The following is a 17,394-nucleotide window of genomic DNA, read 5'->3' as shown; positions in this document are numbered from 1 at the left end:
CAAAAACTTCCCACTGATCCAACCCTAGCACTCTGGTTGATCTATTCAAGTCATCTACTACGAAACAATCTCTAATGCTACACCGAGCTAGAAATGCGAACACTAAATAATCGACAGAACGTCCTGCACCACACCCACAAAAAGAGGTTAGGATAGGTGTTCATTCGCAACTTGTAGCTGCATGCCAGCAATGGTCCAAGCAAACTAACGCAACCACGCAATTGGTTTACAGTAGTAGCACAACACAATGGGCAGACATAGCCCACACATGTTACGATAGCATAACATTGTCACAGCAGTTCAGTGCTAAACATTGCATATAGCTACTAGGGCAAGGTTTTGTTGCAGCACAGAGTCTTCCATTCAAACAGTCTACCAGCTTTAGTCCCCGCCAACCTGACGCTTCCACGAGTCCTCCACAATGAGCTCGTCAACTCCCCAGTCCTCGTAGCTATTTCAAAACAAAGTAAAAGTGAGGCTATAGCACATGATAAGCCAGCAAAGAGAGGTGATGATTGGCTTTTCCCTTTCAATCTCACCTTCCATCAGGTAAGTACCGCCTAATCGTGAAGGGGATCTTGCGTGCTCTCAGTTCTTTCATGGCAATCTGAAGATGCACAAAGACACAAAGATCAGCGGAGCAGGCAATTTAATAACTAGAAATGAGTCAAGCGATGGTATTACTATGTTCCACAGTAAATGGGAGCAAAAACCATCCGGGTAGTGTCTGTAATGGACTATTGACAAACAAGGTCGAATTTCATTTCATTTACCCTTTGCAAGAGCATTATTACTTCTCAAAATATCGACCATTTCATGGTTTTTCTGCTCTTACCTAAAACTATTCAGATTCTTTTTGTTCCGACAAAACAGAGCACATATTGTAGAATGTGGTTTCAGAGAAAGGGGTAGAACCATATAGGTGATTAACAAGGACATCCTTTTGGTATAAAATGGTGTGAGTGGTTTACTATTTACAATCCCTGTTCATACAACTGGAGTAAATAAGAATCCTAACTAGCTAGTAGCTACATGTACATAGGTACAATGACTAAACCAGATTCAGTGGACAAATAGAAACGCTTATTAACTTCTGTTATATCTAGCTCTATGCTTTATAAGGAAAACACATACTTACAAGGTAGACTAATACAGCAAGAACATTTCCATAATTGCACATAAGAACATTTCCTTGTGCTGGCATATTGAAACTTCAAACTAATAAGTGCCTAATTAGATGCAATATTACAAAGCAAGAATCCCAATAATTCAGTAGAACAATGAAAACACATCAGTAACTGTCTGGATTGCTGACCCCGTGATCCTAAGAGACTATACACTATCAATTATTTAACTAAACATATCTACGTTATCAAATTCATAAATATAAATATTTCCAACAATGTTGGATATTCATTGGTTAGCACAGAGTAGTTCAATATAAAGTACTCCCTTCGTCCAGAAACAAGTGTTGCTCAAACGGATGTATCTAGATACATCCGTTTGAGCAACACTTATTTCCGGACAGAGGAAGTAGATTCCTAGATCACCACATCAGAATGTCAATCTTCTCATTGTAAAGCCTATTCATAAGTTTATATAGCTCCATATAAAGTAGATTCATAAATAAGCATGGCCGTCCTTATACCTGGCACACGACTAATTCCACAGTATCAAGGCAATCAATCTCTACTTTAAAAGTAAATTTCCATCTAAATATACTATCAGAATTTTTCTAGAAAGAGAAGTACAACAAGACAAGTGGAACTAAAGAATGAAAGCAAACAGCCAAGGCCATCGTCTAACTGGAAGCCAACATTAAAAGCATATGTAAGCAAAAAATTATACGACTTTACCTCAAGAGGATCAGTTTCGCCCTCAAGCTCAACCATAACTGGGGCATTCATGCTACAAAAATCAATGGGTCGATTACTTCATTAAATGAACTCATTAACAGGAATGTGTACTCAGATATAAGTATACCTTATCTGCAAAGCACGTGTGCCAAGGATGCGTGCCCGCTCATACTTGGTCATATATTTTGTTGTATTGCGTGGACGGGCAGTCTTTTCCTGTTCCTTTTCTTCACCTTCACCCCCTACCACGTCATCAGGGGCATCCTCGTTGTTCTCAGGATCTTCTTCAACCCCTTCCTATTCAACAGTAATACATCAGTTATACTTAAATGAAGCTGCAAGCTCTTCCTCTTCAGGATACCATCAGTATAGGAAAATAGTGACGGATCTGCACCTCAATATCAGCCTCTGGAGGCTCATCCTCGTACCTGCATAAGAAATGAGGAATTGTAACTCAAAATTCAATCAAAGAAATAAACTCTGATAGGTACAATGGCATGAGAAGAGAAATAGAAGGATCAAGATTGACCCCAAAGTAAGTTAAGTACAAAATATCTATAAATGGTAATTCTACTAAAGTTAGCGACCATATATTTTTGTTTAAGCAATTAGACACATAGTGTCACTTGATGACGGTGGCATCCTGAAAAGATAGACTTGAGTACTTGACCAACTAATCCATTAAATTCTTAACCACCAAATCACAAATGCAAGGCCGAGCTGAAATTTTTATCCCAGTTAGAAGCAAGACCTTACAGCTCCTGCTAACTTCAATGGAGCATGTGCAACTAATCTTTTAACTCAAACATTTTCCACCTTAAAAATTTGTATACCCGCAATTCCAGGGCACAATTTCCAAATCAGATGAGGAACAAAGCCTACAGCCATGTCCTCCGGCCACCGGAGGGCCTTGTATTTCACATATTAGTCAACTTGAAGACAAAAATTTGCCCTGCCAATTGACAACACACGAGCTTATTACCCTTGAGAACCAGTGCGAACTCAGAATCAGCACCGCGCGCTTTCGAAACCCAACCAACCATACCCAGGGCCTGATTCTCGCCACTACTTCCGTGCGGAGCGCCAAATCAATCATCAAAATCAAGTTTCTGCAACCCGAATGCTATCAAGAAACGAAGGGAACAGGTTCGTCCTAACGAAGACGCTACCTGTCCAAACCCTAGCCTAGATTACGGTGATCACGAGAGAGAGAGAGAGAGAGAGAGAGAGAGAGAGAGAGAGGCGAACCCCATGTCAACTTCATTGTAGTCGTCGTCCGCCATGGCTGCCGCCGCCGAGCGCTCCGGTCGCTAGGGTTTCGCCGCGGGAGGAAGCCTCGGGCGTGGGGATTGTGGTGGGTGTTCGCCGACAATGTGGAAAGGGGAAGAAGTTATTAAGGGAGTACCGATGCGGCTGCCTCTACTTAATCGGGATCTGGCTCGGGTTTGCGCCCACTGTAGGCCCAGGAAGGTAGGGCAGGATGATGGCCTGGCCCGGTTTTGCGCCCTCTTCGTGCTTGGACCGGATCGTAGCCAGCTCAATCGGCCAGGAGGATAATTCAAAAAAAAAAAAGATGATCTAACAACGAAAACATTTTCCCATATATATATATATATATATAATAAATATAATCTATCCCTCCCTAATATATTATTATATTATTATATTATTTATATATATATAATATATAATAATAATAATAAAGCACGGATTGACTTTGTCGGGTTCACCGTCATAATACGCTTTCTTCTCATGTCATAATACGCTTTTACGATTTGTATAGACAAAATCGTAATATAAACGAGGTGGTACTAATTTTATGGAATTTTTATCCATCGTCTACGAAAATTTAGTCCGAAGGCCGCTACGCGCCCAACAGACTGGGCCTCAACCTGATGTTCCGCACGCTGCCTCGGCCACATCGTCAAGATGGAAAAACGATTCCTGATGGCCGGCTCCTGCCACCGTCAAGGCGGAAAAAGAATGAAAACTAATCCAATCCACTTGTGAATCAAACTCCCAACCTCGGCTTCCATCTATGGGGAAGTAGCCAGCCGCACGGTACTATGATAGCATGAGATTCGATTTCTATTAGTCCCATATCGCTTCTTTAAATAAAATCAGCCAAGAGAGACCCGATAAATCCCACTCAAAAAGAAAGAAAAGATAACATAGAGGCAAGGAGGGGACAATCCAGACGCGGCGGATGGCGGGATTCGACGGTCGGCAGCCGGCAGGGTGCTCGTGCTGCCGGCGATGAACACACCACATAGAGGCAGGCAGGGAGGGGCCGGGGCAGTGATCGAGGTAGACTATGTCGGCGGCGGCTGCACATCGGGACTGGCGATCAGGAGGGTGCGGTGGCTTGTGTTGATGGGGACGACAGATCCAGAGTGGAGGCCAGCTCCGGACGCGGCGGATGGCGGGGTTCGTCGGTCGGCGGGGTGCTGGACGCTGGTGCTGTTGGCGACGAACACAACACAGAGCAGAGGAACTCAGGTACCAGCAGCACAGTCCGCCACCAGCTTCTCTCTTTCCATGTCGCGGACAGCCGCAGACTTTGCGGTTGGGCACGTACTGAGGACTGGAAGAGCGCACGCACGCTGCGGTCGTTTAGGACCCCACACCGGCACGTTGCCGAGACACTTGAGGAGCTGGCCTGCAAAGGCGCAGTACTGTGCGAGCACAGCCGCGCGGCCCTTCTCGATGGCGGCGGAGCCGGCGTCGGCGAAGGCGTACATGGTGGCCATCTGAATCTGGTAGTGGTATGTGATCCTGTTGAGGATGGACAGGGGATGTACTGACGCCTGACAAGACATCGACGGCCAGCGTTGTATACGGTTTAACTCCATGCAATCAAGTTGAATCGGTGACGAGGAGTTTGCTTGATAGCTGCTTGTGGATTCTCCCGATCAGAGAGAGTAGGCTGGTAGTACGAGTTATTCTGTATTTTTATTGGACGGAGCATACGCGGAATGTTGCGACGCCCGCCGGACAATGCGGCGTGTCCGCTTGAACCCGTTTGTGATGATGCAGTCAGCCCTGTGGCAGCTTTGCGGGTTTTTGTTTGACGGCGGAGCGGCGGGATGACCCGTCCATCTTGCAACCTGACGCAAGGGCGCGGCAGGCGCTGCTAGCCGGCGGTGCGGGACGCGGGAGCTGTGGCATGCGGTCGCTGCGCTGTTGAGACGTGGAGGTGGATTGGATTGGGTCTTCCCTGACGAAGACAATCTTCATGGTACCTGATGAAGACTGCCGCTATAGCTGCATGAGCGCGACCCCAAAAAAATGTAGATATACATTTTTTTTGCGGGAAGAAAAAGTGTAGATGTACACGTACGCACAGGACGCTCTTACTCTTAATGAAAAAACTAACTATACACATGAGTCTTTGTTTTGCCACAAAGATAATCCTATTTCGGGTACAATGACCAACCAAGATCATGTAAAAAATAGACTTTGTGTCACAAAAATTAATAAACTCACAATGACAAAATAAATTTTCAATATCTCTAAGAAAAAGAATGAATTTGAGGTAACCTAAATTAATTATTAGCCTCCTTAGATTTCCTCAATTTAAAATTGTACCAGCAAAAATAAGGTTTGAAAATGCAGAAATTTTGTTGGAAATGTCATCAATGAGATTTTGTATAGTAAAAAACTCTCTTATTTTGTGCACAAAGACTACAATTAACATGCTAAAAATCGACACTAGCAGTAGATACACTATAGCTATAAATCTATGTATGAAATAATGCATGTCTTAGTAACTATTTTTGGCACTATTAAAGTTGAATTGTAAATTAAGCTTTCACTGCTTATGCTATTAGTGCTTCACCATATTGAAGTGATGGGCATGTACCCATAGAGTGTCTTAAACAATTATTATTACGCCAATGATTTTATTTCTTTCGTTGCAACGCACGGGCATGTTGCAGTACAGCTCAAGGCAGATCGTAGATTACATGGCTAAGCAGCCCACCTGTTTTTTGTAATTGTTTGTTGTGTTATTTAAATTAAATTGGTTTATGTATTCTGCTGGAGCAGTCACATGTCATACTAATTTCAGAAGAACAATTTCTAATTTAATGGTTAATGTATTGTTGGTCTAAAATGAAAATCCCAAACAAAAACAGAGTCACAATTTGTATTTATGCGACGAATAATGGAAGTTTCAAATGCTAAATTTAAACTAAGATTTTTGGAATAAACTGTTGTCTCTAAAGCTTGTCTCATGTAAGCCATCAACTAAATGTATTATATTAGCATGAATAATTGTTAAGTGCAACCAGTGGTCAGTTTTATTTGATTTTGAATAAACAAGGTGGGCTATACATTATATGATCTCAGTAGTGGGCCCTTTTGCTAGTAATCTCTAAAGCACCGATTGGGTCCGGCGGGTTCACCGTCGCGGCGTTTTTACACAAAGGCCCCTCACTCTTTTTAAAATCAACCCGCACTCCATGATGGTTCATCTCTTAAGTGAAACAAAAACAATTCTACAGGAAAAAAAGGATTCTACATATGCCCGTCTCTCTATCCCCACGAGAACACGAACCATCCCGGCCGCCCGGCGCTAGGGTTCCCTCCGCCGCCGCGCCCCATCCCTCCGCTCCCAGCAACCCTCTCCACCCTCTCCCATCCCCAGTCGTCGTCGTAGCCCCTCGCCGCCGTTCGATATCCAAGACGGAGCCTCGGCCGACAGCTCCTTGGAGCACGCCGCCCGCCGGTGGATGCCCTGATTCTGCGCGACCCCGCCGGAGACTCACCTCGCCACCTTGGCGCCTCCCGCAGGATCTCCGCCACCGCCTAGCGCTTCTGTGCGCAAGGATGCCGACGCCTCTCCCTGGTACCTCTATCTCCACTCCCTCGGGGCGCTGCTCACTGCTCCACACCCCTTTCCTCTCCCATCCAATACGGCTCACGGCCTGCTACAGACGCCTGCCGGCTCCCGTGCAGGCCCTCCTGGTGGACAGCCTCCAGCCCACACAAGCTTCCCTGTTCTGGCTCTGTCGCCTACCATGGTTGAGTAGAGCGAGGAGATCGAGACGGGAAATAGTCACTTGATTTTTGCGGATTATGTTGAGCATGGAGATTGATCTTAACTTTTTGGTTGTCCGCAGATTCAATGATGACAACACGCACACCTTTCCCTGATGCTTGGGCAAAGGCATGTATGTCCGATGTGCAGGCAAAACTTTATAGATGCAGATTACATACATTAGAAATTGCCAACTCGGTGGATGATACCTACTATGACTTGGGACCCAGAAAAAAGATCAACACGTAGGTATGGGAGTTCGGAATATCCAACATTCCCTAGCTACTTCCTAATTGCTTTGCGCACTACCTGCAATTGCAAGCTCAATGTGCTTACATTTCAATTAGCTAAATCTCTTTGTTGGCAATAGTTAATGGGTTAGATGAAGTTTAGAACAGTATGTCAATATGGTAAAGCCTTATTTTATTTAGGCTAGCTGCTATATAAATTATAAGGTGTGTAAAAAATCTCAGTTAGCTGTGCATGGTTTCCTTTGATCGGATCGATTTGCCGTACACCAAGCTACTACAGGCTGATCACAGTTTGGCCAAGACGAAACTCTCACATATGAGATAGCTACTAGATCAATAGTTCAATTGTTTGCCTCAGGCCATAACCTTGATAACGATAATTTTTTCTTGTACTTACAGATGCAGATTACATAGATCAGGACTTGCTAACTCGGCGTATGACACATACTAAACGACATCAACACGTAGGTATGAGAGTTCGGAATATCCAACACGTAGGTGAGGCACGGGCTATCACCGAGGTGAAGAATTCTCTCCCGGTTGGTCTTACACATGGATGGCGCGCACTGCAATTTTATTTTCTTTTGAGCTGGATGGCACTGCGCAATCTGATGTAGTGGAGTGGTTCAGTCTATAAATTGGTTTTGGCACATTCAAAATTATTAGCTAGATTTAATCGTGAATTCATCTGGTTCTATACATGTTCTAGAGGTTTAGAGGTTTAGTTGCAAGGATACCATATCGTAAGATGCACATTCACATCTGAAGGTTAAATGTATTCAACAAATCGGGTGACCATGCGGTTGGATCGCTGTTATATATTGGTGAAATAGGAACTTCTCTTTGAAATATGTACATGATTATTTTTTGTCATACTTGCAAAAATCTCCTCCATAATCACTATGCATCCAATGTGTACTTCTTATCGAAGATAAAACTAAATTTTACATGCTTTTATACTGATATATTTGACAGCAGAATTTTTAATTCTAATATTTTAAATTGAAGAAAAACTTTGATATTTTGTGTTTCCCAAATTAAATAGCATATGAAATCAAAAATAGAATCTAAATTACTATCATATGCAAATCGCTGGTTTGTTGACTATTTTTATAATAACAAAAAGGAGTACTTTTTTTGCCGATGTTCCATCCTTTATCGCCCTTTAAATAATTTTAGATCTTTTTTTGTGGGAGAAATTGTTTTTATTTGCATGTTTTATTTGGCTGCAATGCAATGACAACATGTTCAGAGTGTATTCCCGTTGCAACGCACGGGCAATTTTCCTATTTCCTATTTCCTATATATATATATCTCCCTAATAATAAAGCACGGATTGACTTTGTCGGGTTCACCGTCACAGTACGCTTCTTCCCAATAAAGCACGGATTGACTTTGTCGGGTTCACCGTCACAATACGCTTCTTCCCAATAAAGCACGGATTGACTTTGTCGGGTTCACCGTCACAATACGCTTCTTCCCATGAATTTACGTTTTCAGTTTTTTTCACCTATATTATTTTCTACATCCGAGGTGATACTATTGCTTCTTACCATCGAAATTCCGTCCGCTCAGATCGAACACAAGCGACCTACAGCATATTGGGCTTCAACGTGTTCGGCCCAACAAACAAATCGAGCGAAGAGACCGATTAGAAGAGCTTCTTCCCATGAATTTACGTTTTCAGTTTTTTCACCTATATTATTTTCTACATCCGAGGTGATACTATTGCTTCTTACCATCGAAATTCCGTCCGCTCAGATCGAACACAAGTGACCTATAGCATATTGGGCTTCAACGTGTTCGGCCCAACAAACAAATCGAACGAAGAGACCGATTAGAAGACGAATCAGAGGCCCAAAACAAGACAGATCTGAACACGTCCTCCGTTCCTAAGTCGGCCAACACGCACGTTCTTCTTTCATCTCCCACCCCGCAGAAAAATTCAACCTCCACGGATCCATCGCCGCCACCATACCAAGATCCGGCGAGAGAGCGATCGTCCCGGACGTGGGCGACCATCTGGAACATGGAGCTGCCATGAAAACGCTCGATGTCATGGAGGGCGAGGTCAAGGTCCGCTACCTCGGCCACGAGCCCACGATCTCAACTTGAGCTTGTCGAGGCAGATGTTTTGCGAGCTGCTGGCGCGCCGTGTGCAGCCCCAGCGCCAACAATAGCCCGATCATCCCAGCAGCCGAGGTAGCCAACCGGCTTGGCCTTTGCCCTCGCTGCGCCGCCGTCGAAGTGTGCGGCCGCGGTGGAGTAGCTCTACAGGGCGGCTGCACGGAGGCCGGCAGAAGCTTGTGAAGAGCCATGACTGTGATCGATAGCAGCAATCGCGATTTTGAATTCTTCTTTTGTTTCCCTTTGAGTTGATGGGGCTAGATGTACTTCAGACAAGGCTTCAACAAGGAAGAGCGGAAGACCACTAATACTTTTTAGTATTGGATGATGTAGTGTACTATCTATCTATCCATTCAAGAAAATTGATGGCGATGGAATCCGCGTGTGTGCGTGTGTGGCTGTGCCTCTGGTCGCTCGATGGTTTTTCGGGTTCAGTAAAGTAAGAAACTGTTGGTCCTATTCTGAATTCTAATAATGTTGATCACCAGGGAGAGGGAGATCAGAGGACGGATGGAAGGGATGGCGATAACGTTATATTCGAAAGGGAATAACGCTGAAATACCTTGCTATTGCTACCTGTTAGAGTGCATAATTATGAAGTAAATTACTTGGCACTGCTTAGTTGCCAAACTTGACAGTTGCTAAGACCTTCTGTCGATAAGATACACAAACATACAATTCCATGGTAAGTTAACGTCTTCTGATGGATTTTGTTTGCCTTTCTTGACAAGAAAACTATAACTATTTGCTTATAGTTTATCAAAGGTAATCTGCCAGCGACATGAGAAGTATGTTCATTGATTTCATGTGGACTAACTTACTGGATGACTTTATTCATTTCTTATAGCTTCACTCAAATAATTCTCCCTATATTTTTGGATAATTCATTTCATCCAATAGTTGATAGTTGCTTCATTATTACAAAAATTGATCAGACCGGAAAAGAGATCTTATGATAGTTTTTTCGTTATTACAAAAAATTCATCAGAGAGAAAAATAAATCTTATCTGAGAGTTTGATCTTTTCCCCATTATCTGAGAAAAGTTCTCCCTAGATTGCGAATGCAATCGTGGCATGAAATTGTTAAGAGTGAAGACATGCATATGGGTACTTTCCACTGGCACATCACTCTGTAATGAAAAGAATAGCATCATATTTTATTTACCCAACTATTGTTCTCCAATACTAATCATATTATTTGCTTTCTACAGGTACTATGTAGAGTATTCAAAGAGGTCATCTTCATGAAGCTAGCAGAGGATAGACATTAGGAAAAATGAGAGATGAGGTGAGTTTTTGTTGTTCACCATCCAATTCAAGCATCACACAAATTAAGCATTACTATTCAAAAGATGCAGAATTAACCCGTTCATCCTTTCTAGAGGAATTAATAAGTTAAAATTTGTGTCCCGTTGCAACGCACGGGCTCTTTTTTGCTAGTAATAATAATAATAATAATAATAATAATAATAATAATAATAATAATGTAATAATAATAATAATTAATAATAATAATAAAGCACGGATTGACTTTGTCGGATTCACCGTCACAATACGTTTCTTCCCGTGTATTTACGCTTTCAGTTTTTTTCTTCAACACGTCTATATTTATTTTCTATATCCAAGGTGGTACTAATCTATCTATATATCCCCGCTGGATTGTTGTTTTCGTCTACCCCGTTTAGGTGATTTTTTTTGTCCTATACATGTTGCTCTACACACGTGTAAGGGAAAAAAAAACACAAAAGCACTGCAGACAAAGTCTACACGTTTGGCTTGATGAAGAATAAAGGAAAAATGAACTACAGTTTGTCTAATTCACATCTAGATTTTTTTTAAGGATGTCGAATCTAAGCTTCCACGAGTATATAATGTAGCAATAAGAAATAAAAAAACTAGGACAAAAAAATAGACCACAAACAGAGTGAACATTAGCTTAGATGTGACATAACTAGATGTGTCCTAGACAGACCCAATGAACTAGGCATGTCCTGCTGGACTCGATGGAAAAAAGGAAAACAACTCTTGACGACTCGGATTGGAATCCTACCGTGTAATATCCCTTCCTTAATCTGACCGTCTCTGTTTGTACCTATTTGAGACGAAAAGGAGATCACGGTGGGTTAGGTCATTGGCGATAGCTACCTCCGATGCATCTGACAAGATCTGTGTCTCGCCTACTCAAGGTTCCGTCGATGAGGTCGATCGGCTCAACCGCCGATGCGAGCCCCCGCGGCTCGATCCTACATCGACTACAATCTGAGGCCTGCACGATCACAGTCCCACGCGAAGGAACGACGGAGCTCCATGACCGAGCGCTGCGTCGGCGTACAGACACAGATTAGAGGTGGCCGCAAACCAGCAGCGCTTGGTGGATTCATTGTGTCCTGCCGATGATGCTGGTTGGACTGGACCTGGAGAAAGAACACTCAGCTAGGATGAACATCCAGCATGACTGTATGATGACGACGAGCCCTGATTTACTGAAGACTGCGTACGAGTGGATCATCGCCACCTCCGAGGCCAACTCGCTCATCTTCTCCAACTATGAGTAGCTCCTCTACGAGTTCAACATAGATATTGCCAGGTAAATACATCGTACAGGTATAGTACCGCCATGGTATTGAACCTGATTCTCATCGATATGCCTAGATGCACTTTTTGTTTGCATGTACTGTCCTTACTCTGTTGCCCACGGTCTTCATCCACAGTCATGAATCATGATCAGTGCTGGTCGGATGATTACTTAGGCCATCGAGCTGCCTAACGGCGAGGCGAGGAAGCCATGTTCCTATGTCAAGCTGGTGTCTGACCTCGTCAGCGCGGAGCCACAGTGGACAAGTTCACCAACACCATCGACGAGGAGGCATATAACAGGCACCACCGGAGCACCTACACCCACCCCCTCCGGACATCGAACCGGAACTCTATTTGACAGCCCCAGTGTTTCATCAGGTACATGCAAAAGACAGTCATAGGGCGCTTCCTAATCAAGTCCTGATCAAGTCGTGGTGTTGATGAACGTCTATTTGGCACTTAATTACCCAACGAAAGGTGAAGCGTTTGTGAGGCGCATGCATGCGAGAGAGTCGACGACAAGTAATTGTTGGCGGCAGCTTCATCACATCATCATGTTTGGTTTGTTCTCTACACGTACGTATGCAAGGAGTTGAAAAAGTACTCGCCGGCGGCAGCTCATCATCTGCTAATGTTTGCTTTGGCCTCTGCATCGACACGTATGTATCTCCTGTTGCACTCAAGTTGATGTGGGAATCATGCAGGTTTGATCTACGCCCATCCTTAAAAACCCGATGTTTGATTATTACTCAGTATGCTTTAGATCTTCTTTTCAAAAAGAAATTATACTGATTTTCTCTGAACCAAGTATATTCATACGACTGCTGGGTTAATAATTGAAAGCACGAGGGTACATATTGTTTGCTAACATCAACCCTAGATCCAAACCTCTTGTGATTTGGTCCATGCTGTAGTTTTTTTTCCTGATCTTACAATTTAGGTCGGGTCTTGTGCGGTGATAATCTTTGCCAGACAAAATCGTCCGGATGTGGCCGTGGTGGAGTGCGTCTTTCGACACGATGAGTCAGAATCCGAATGGAATCAAAAGCGAAGATAGCGGATCAGATCAAAAAAATCTCTCCTGTTTCCGACACTAACTTCTCACTCTTCCCTATTATATTATATTAGCGGCAGGATGGAGGAAGGTGGAAAATTATGCAAGGAAATTAATCTTTGTTGAAAGTTCCTATTAGGCGTTCTCAATCTCGTCGAATGTGAATCTTGACCCTTTGACTCGGCTAATTCTGATTTATGGTAATTGATGTTGGCTCCGTATCGAAGCACCGATGAACCATGTAGTGGTTGTAGAAATATGAGCTATTGAGCTTCCTTCCCAGTGGGCGAGTGCCTCGAGAACAAGAAGGGTCAAATAGGATGGACGATTGATTTTGGCTTCGGTTTTATTCGCATTGAGGGATGGAGCAACGGAGGAGAGGACATGCCAAAGAGAGAATATTCGAGCCTCCTTGAGAAAGTCATCTTGAAATAGAAGATATGGACATGTTTGTTTGGGAGGGAGGGATTAAGGCATGGTTATAAGCTATGAGTGTGTGATTCTTCCGTTGCAACGCACATGCATGTTTGCTAGTTCATATAAAATTATTTATCTTTAATCTTTATCTTTAATATATATATGTTCGTGCACCCCTGCATCCCTTCGCTACCATCCATCCGAATCAAATCCTGCGCATGTAGTTTGTTGGCTCAATTCTTGCAAAAAGACGCCCGCCTCCAACCCAGCTCACCTATGCGATTTGCGAAAAGATCCCTCATCCCCTGGCCTGTCTCCCACCTCCGGCTCCTGAATCATTCTCCTGCCAGTCCAACTCGGCAACTCCGGTTGCAAACAGGACCTAGATATCTGGCTACCACATCCCACCGACGACATGCGGCGCATGCGTCGATGGAGACACGCCAGAGGCGGCTCATAGATCCCAGCGACGACAGCCCAAGACGGAGATCCATGTGTGTGGCCGACTGGCCGTCTCATCGGCCGCCTTCACATCTCGTCGATGGCAGCCCGTGAGCACGAAATTTGGATGACTACGTTTACGTCCACATAGCTAGCCCTATTAGATGATCTCCCCTTGGCCCTTGCCGATTAGTGCCCCGCGAGATGTGACTGGCATGTGTTGGTGAATGTAAATTTCTGAAATAATCTGTTGGTTCTACTTTCGTTTTGGTCAATGTCATTTTCGATGCTGATGTTGTTTTGTAATCGGAGGTGCTCCATGCTTGATTTGCACTGCGCAATTTATATTACAAGTCTGATATACTGATGGCAAATATTTGCCTATGATACATGCTGCTCCCGGCACTAAACACCTAATGGCTATGCTTGTAATTTCTTCTAACTGTTAGCTGCTGGCCATAGGCACGAAATTTCTGAGCATGCTTCAGGTTTTGAGCATTTGTCTCGACTGTTTGCAACTTCAGTAGCTAGGTTCAGAGTGTTTGAGTACATGCCTCCATCTCAGCTTGATATGCATCCTGTAGTTTCTGAAGATTCCCATAAGACATAACAAATGGTTGTCCTTCGCTACATGACCCCAACCACTCTTATCAAACTGACGAATACAGGATTGCTTCCATTTTTGGTGCACTATATTCTCCCTCACTTTGTTGGAGTTTGCAAGATAATGACCAATTTCGTGGCTCAAGGAATGTATTTACACGATAAGTCTTCCAAACAACAAGTACAGTTCGCGTTCTGCAGATGTAGAATTTAGAGAGACAGATCACGGCATGGGAGATGGGTCTGCAGATGAATAAGTAGATGGGAAAAAAAAATTAGGCCGTTCTGATGTCTAAAGGGACGAGGGAAAGCAAGTTTCTGTTATCATAAAATAAGATTCTCCGTCCATAATCGCGGTGGCCGCCAGATGGGTCGCAATGCATCATGGGAGCAGATTTTCTCCGCCGTGCTGATCTGAACGATTCAGGAGCCGGAGGTGGGAGACAGGCCCAGGAGATGAGGGCTCTTTTCGCAAATCGCATAGGTGAGCTGGGTTGGAGGCGGGCGTCTTTTTGCAAGAATTGAGCCGACAAACTACAGACGCAGGATTTGATTCGGAGGGATGGTAGCGAAGGGATGCAGGGGTGCACGAACATAGGCAGATTCATAGGATATGACGCCTATATATTATTTTATTTTTATATAATAAAGCACGGATTGACTCTGTGGGTTCACCGTCACAATACGCTTCTTCACGTGATTTTAAGCTTTCAGTTTGAATTTAAAACATATTTGAGGTGGTACTAAATTTCTAATGGTCCAAAAATCTATTTAAGAACTTACACTTGGTTGCTGCATTGGGCTTCGGCGCGCCTAGGCCTCAGCCCATCAGACCCGTCCGATCTGAGGAGGCAAAAAATAGGAGCTGGCGTGGTGGATCAAACTTCCGACCTGAGATACTAACACAAAGCCCAAGTCCATCTGAGTTACATCATTGTTGTTAATAGAAAAGATTATTTGTTAACTTATTAAATAGTCCCACCTCGCTTGCTTATACTGCATCAGAACAACTTATATACGTTTATAATTTGATGTCAATTAGCCTCCTGAAAAATCAATTGACAGAAAGAAAAGTCATAAAAGAGGGAATCAATTTCGATATGGTCCAGGAAGGAAAGGAATAAAGAGGGCATAAATTCTCTTCTATGAGAAAAAAGGAAGGAAGGATATGGAAATATAATATGGGCCAATGGGAGAGACGTGGAAACAAAAATCTTAGAAATGTGTACACAAGGAAGGAGATGGAAATTAATATCTCAAGGACCAATGAGGCGAGGAACACACAGTGGGCTATACATGAATTGCGTTCCAGGTCGGCCAGTCGCGTGGCCGTGGCCATGGCGCCGCTGTAGCTCCGGCGACGCAAGGCAGGCAACGGGCGGCGGCGGCAGCTGATGAGCTGCGCGAGATCATATTGCGTGCGTCTAGGGACTGTCAAACATATGCACAACAGCCGTGCATAGTTGGTACACCTGCATGCAAATTAAAGAAAATCGATCCAATACTATGGACTCATGTAAAACGTACAACGGCCGTGCATTAATTGGTAGACCTGCCTAGAAAAGCAAAGGTAAGTAAAATTCTCTTTTCGCAAAAAAAATAAGTAAAAAGGCTATTCTGATTTATATGTTTCTTGTTATTATTTGCTCCCAGTCAACAATATGTTTCCTGTGCCGAGGTGACCGGCGGATCGGTGGTGCCCTAGTTGCATCAATGACATGTTTTACTATATACGCCAAATCAAGGAGGAGGACCTCACGATTTTAAGGTGCTCGACAAAGCATGTGCCGCCTAGCAGAAGTTGGCCACGCTAGACCCGCTGGCACAGTGGCACCCTTCACCATCGCACGAGGAAGAGAACCCATTGTTCAGTGTTTACTCTATAGCGACGCACGAGCGTTATGCCATAGTATGATCACAAGCACATCACTTTAGATTGATCATGTTAGTCGTGAATAGATGGACAATATAAGCATCATTGGCGATGGTGACATGGAGGAGAAATGATATCATAATAGAATAAGTTGCTAAGCGCATATGAGGATTTGTTTCTTCCGTTGCAACTCACGGGCACATTTCCTGTTGTCATTCATTTCAAATGAGGGGGGAGGGGGGATAAGCGGTAACATGGGGTGCTGTTTTGAAATAGATGCCATGTACCTATTTTTGTGGCAGGAGGGGGTTAGTCATGTGATGTTTCTCTTTCTTCCCGTTGCAACGCACGGGCATTTTTGCTAGTTTATTATAAAATATACTTCCTCTGTTTCAAAATAGATGACCCAACTTTGTACTAACTTTAGTACAATTATTTTGGAATGGAGAGAGTACATGGTATGCGCTGTGGGAAAATAATAGTGTGGTCGCGCGCTCAGGTTCTTGTTATAAACTGGTGTGTAGAATTGGGAGGGCGTTGGCGGCACATTTCGCCCGCGTCGAACATTGCAAGGTGGACAAAGCGGACGAGTGTGTGAGAGTTTTGTAAAACTCATTCGAAATTTATGTATAACTTTATTCAAGTTGACTTTAGACTACCCACAGTGGGAGTAATATAGGTGGTAACATCACACATATCTAGATAAAATAGATGATGTGGCAAATAATTAATAAAGAAAGAGAGGCATGTGGTAACATGGCTAGTTAGTGGTGGAGTAGGGCATTTTGAAGACGAGCTCCATGGAGCCCTTTATTTTGAAAAATTCAAAATTCATATATTTCAGTTTCGAAAAATTCTGAAAAAAATACACATGTATACAAGGATGTAAAGTGTATGTGTGAAAATTTTCAGGATGAAATACATTGAACTGCGAGCTGCACAAAAAAAACAAATCATGGACTTTAAAGATGAACAGTACATATGTTAAAAAGCTCTAGATTTGTCTTTTTTGTGTAGCTCACATTTTAATTTTAACCTGAAAATTTGCACACATGTACATTATGTATCTAGGTATAGGTGTATTTACTTTCAGAATTTTTTTGAAACTAAAAAAAATTGAAGTTTTCAAATAAAGGCCTCCACGGAGCTCGGTC

General features: G+C 43.3%; 2 protein-coding genes across 8 annotated transcripts; one reads left to right on the top strand and one right to left on the bottom strand.

Annotated features, from left to right (window-relative positions):
* Window positions 1–155: 155 nt before the first annotated feature.
* LOC123052087 (DNA-directed RNA polymerases II, IV and V subunit 6A) lies at window positions 156–3,322 on the bottom strand. Its single transcript, XM_044475171.1, has 6 exons — window positions 3,105–3,322; window positions 2,251–2,284; window positions 1,984–2,153; window positions 1,857–1,908; window positions 540–607; window positions 156–451 (listed from the first exon to the last, which is right to left on the bottom strand). Exons 1-6 carry the CDS (start codon window positions 3,137–3,139, stop codon window positions 382–384), a joined length of 429 nt encoding a protein of 142 aa, XP_044331106.1. The 5' UTR covers window positions 3,140–3,322; the 3' UTR covers window positions 156–381.
* A 3,048-nt stretch (window positions 3,323–6,370) lies between these two features.
* On the top strand, window positions 6,371–13,465 carry LOC123052084 (vegetative cell wall protein gp1). Of its 7 annotated transcripts, none has more exons than XR_006424480.1 (5): window positions 6,371–6,705; window positions 6,980–7,146; window positions 7,548–10,563; window positions 11,462–11,862; window positions 11,987–13,465. XR_006424480.1 is itself a non-coding variant. In XM_044475165.1 (3 exons), exons 1-3 carry the CDS (start codon window positions 6,381–6,383, stop codon window positions 7,597–7,599), a joined length of 540 nt encoding a protein of 179 aa, XP_044331100.1. In that variant the 5' UTR covers window positions 6,371–6,380; the 3' UTR covers window positions 7,600–8,003. The 7 variants fall into 7 exon arrangements, 1 of the variants encoding a protein (XP_044331100.1); XR_006424481.1 differs by having other exon boundaries at window positions 6,816–7,146; XR_006424477.1 differs by having other exon boundaries at window positions 6,371–7,146; window positions 7,548–10,382; window positions 10,487–10,563.
* Window positions 13,466–17,394: the final 3,929 nt, after the last annotated feature.

Source organism: Triticum aestivum, chromosome 2D, assembly GCF_018294505.1.
Source record: "Triticum aestivum cultivar Chinese Spring chromosome 2D, IWGSC CS RefSeq v2.1, whole genome shotgun sequence".
NCBI classification, from domain to species: Eukaryota; Viridiplantae; Streptophyta; class Magnoliopsida; order Poales; family Poaceae; genus Triticum; species Triticum aestivum.
This window is presented reverse-complemented; position numbering and strand designations above follow the sequence as displayed.

Coding starts and splice junctions, on each gene's coding strand:
- LOC123052087 (XM_044475171.1), bottom strand. CDS start 3,139: ATGGCGGACGACGACTACAATGAAGTTGACATGGG. Junction 2,154..2,250: donor CTCCAGAGGCTGATATTGAG/GTGCAGATCCGT, acceptor ACTGTTGAATAG/GAAGGGGTTGAAGAAGATCC. Junction 608..1,856: donor GCGAAACTGATCCTCTTGAG/GTAAAGTCGTAT, acceptor GTGCATCTTCAG/ATTGCCATGAAAGAACTGAG.
- LOC123052084 (XM_044475165.1), top strand. CDS start 6,381: ATGCCCGTCTCTCTATCCCCACGAGAACACGAACCATCCCGGCCGCCC. Junction 6,706..6,979: donor GATGCCGACGCCTCTCCCTG/GTACCTCTATCT, acceptor GGTTGTCCGCAG/ATTCAATGATGACAACACGC. Junction 7,143..7,547: donor CCCAGAAAAAAGATCAACAC/GTAGGTATGGGA, acceptor TTGTACTTACAG/ATGCAGATTACATAGATCAG.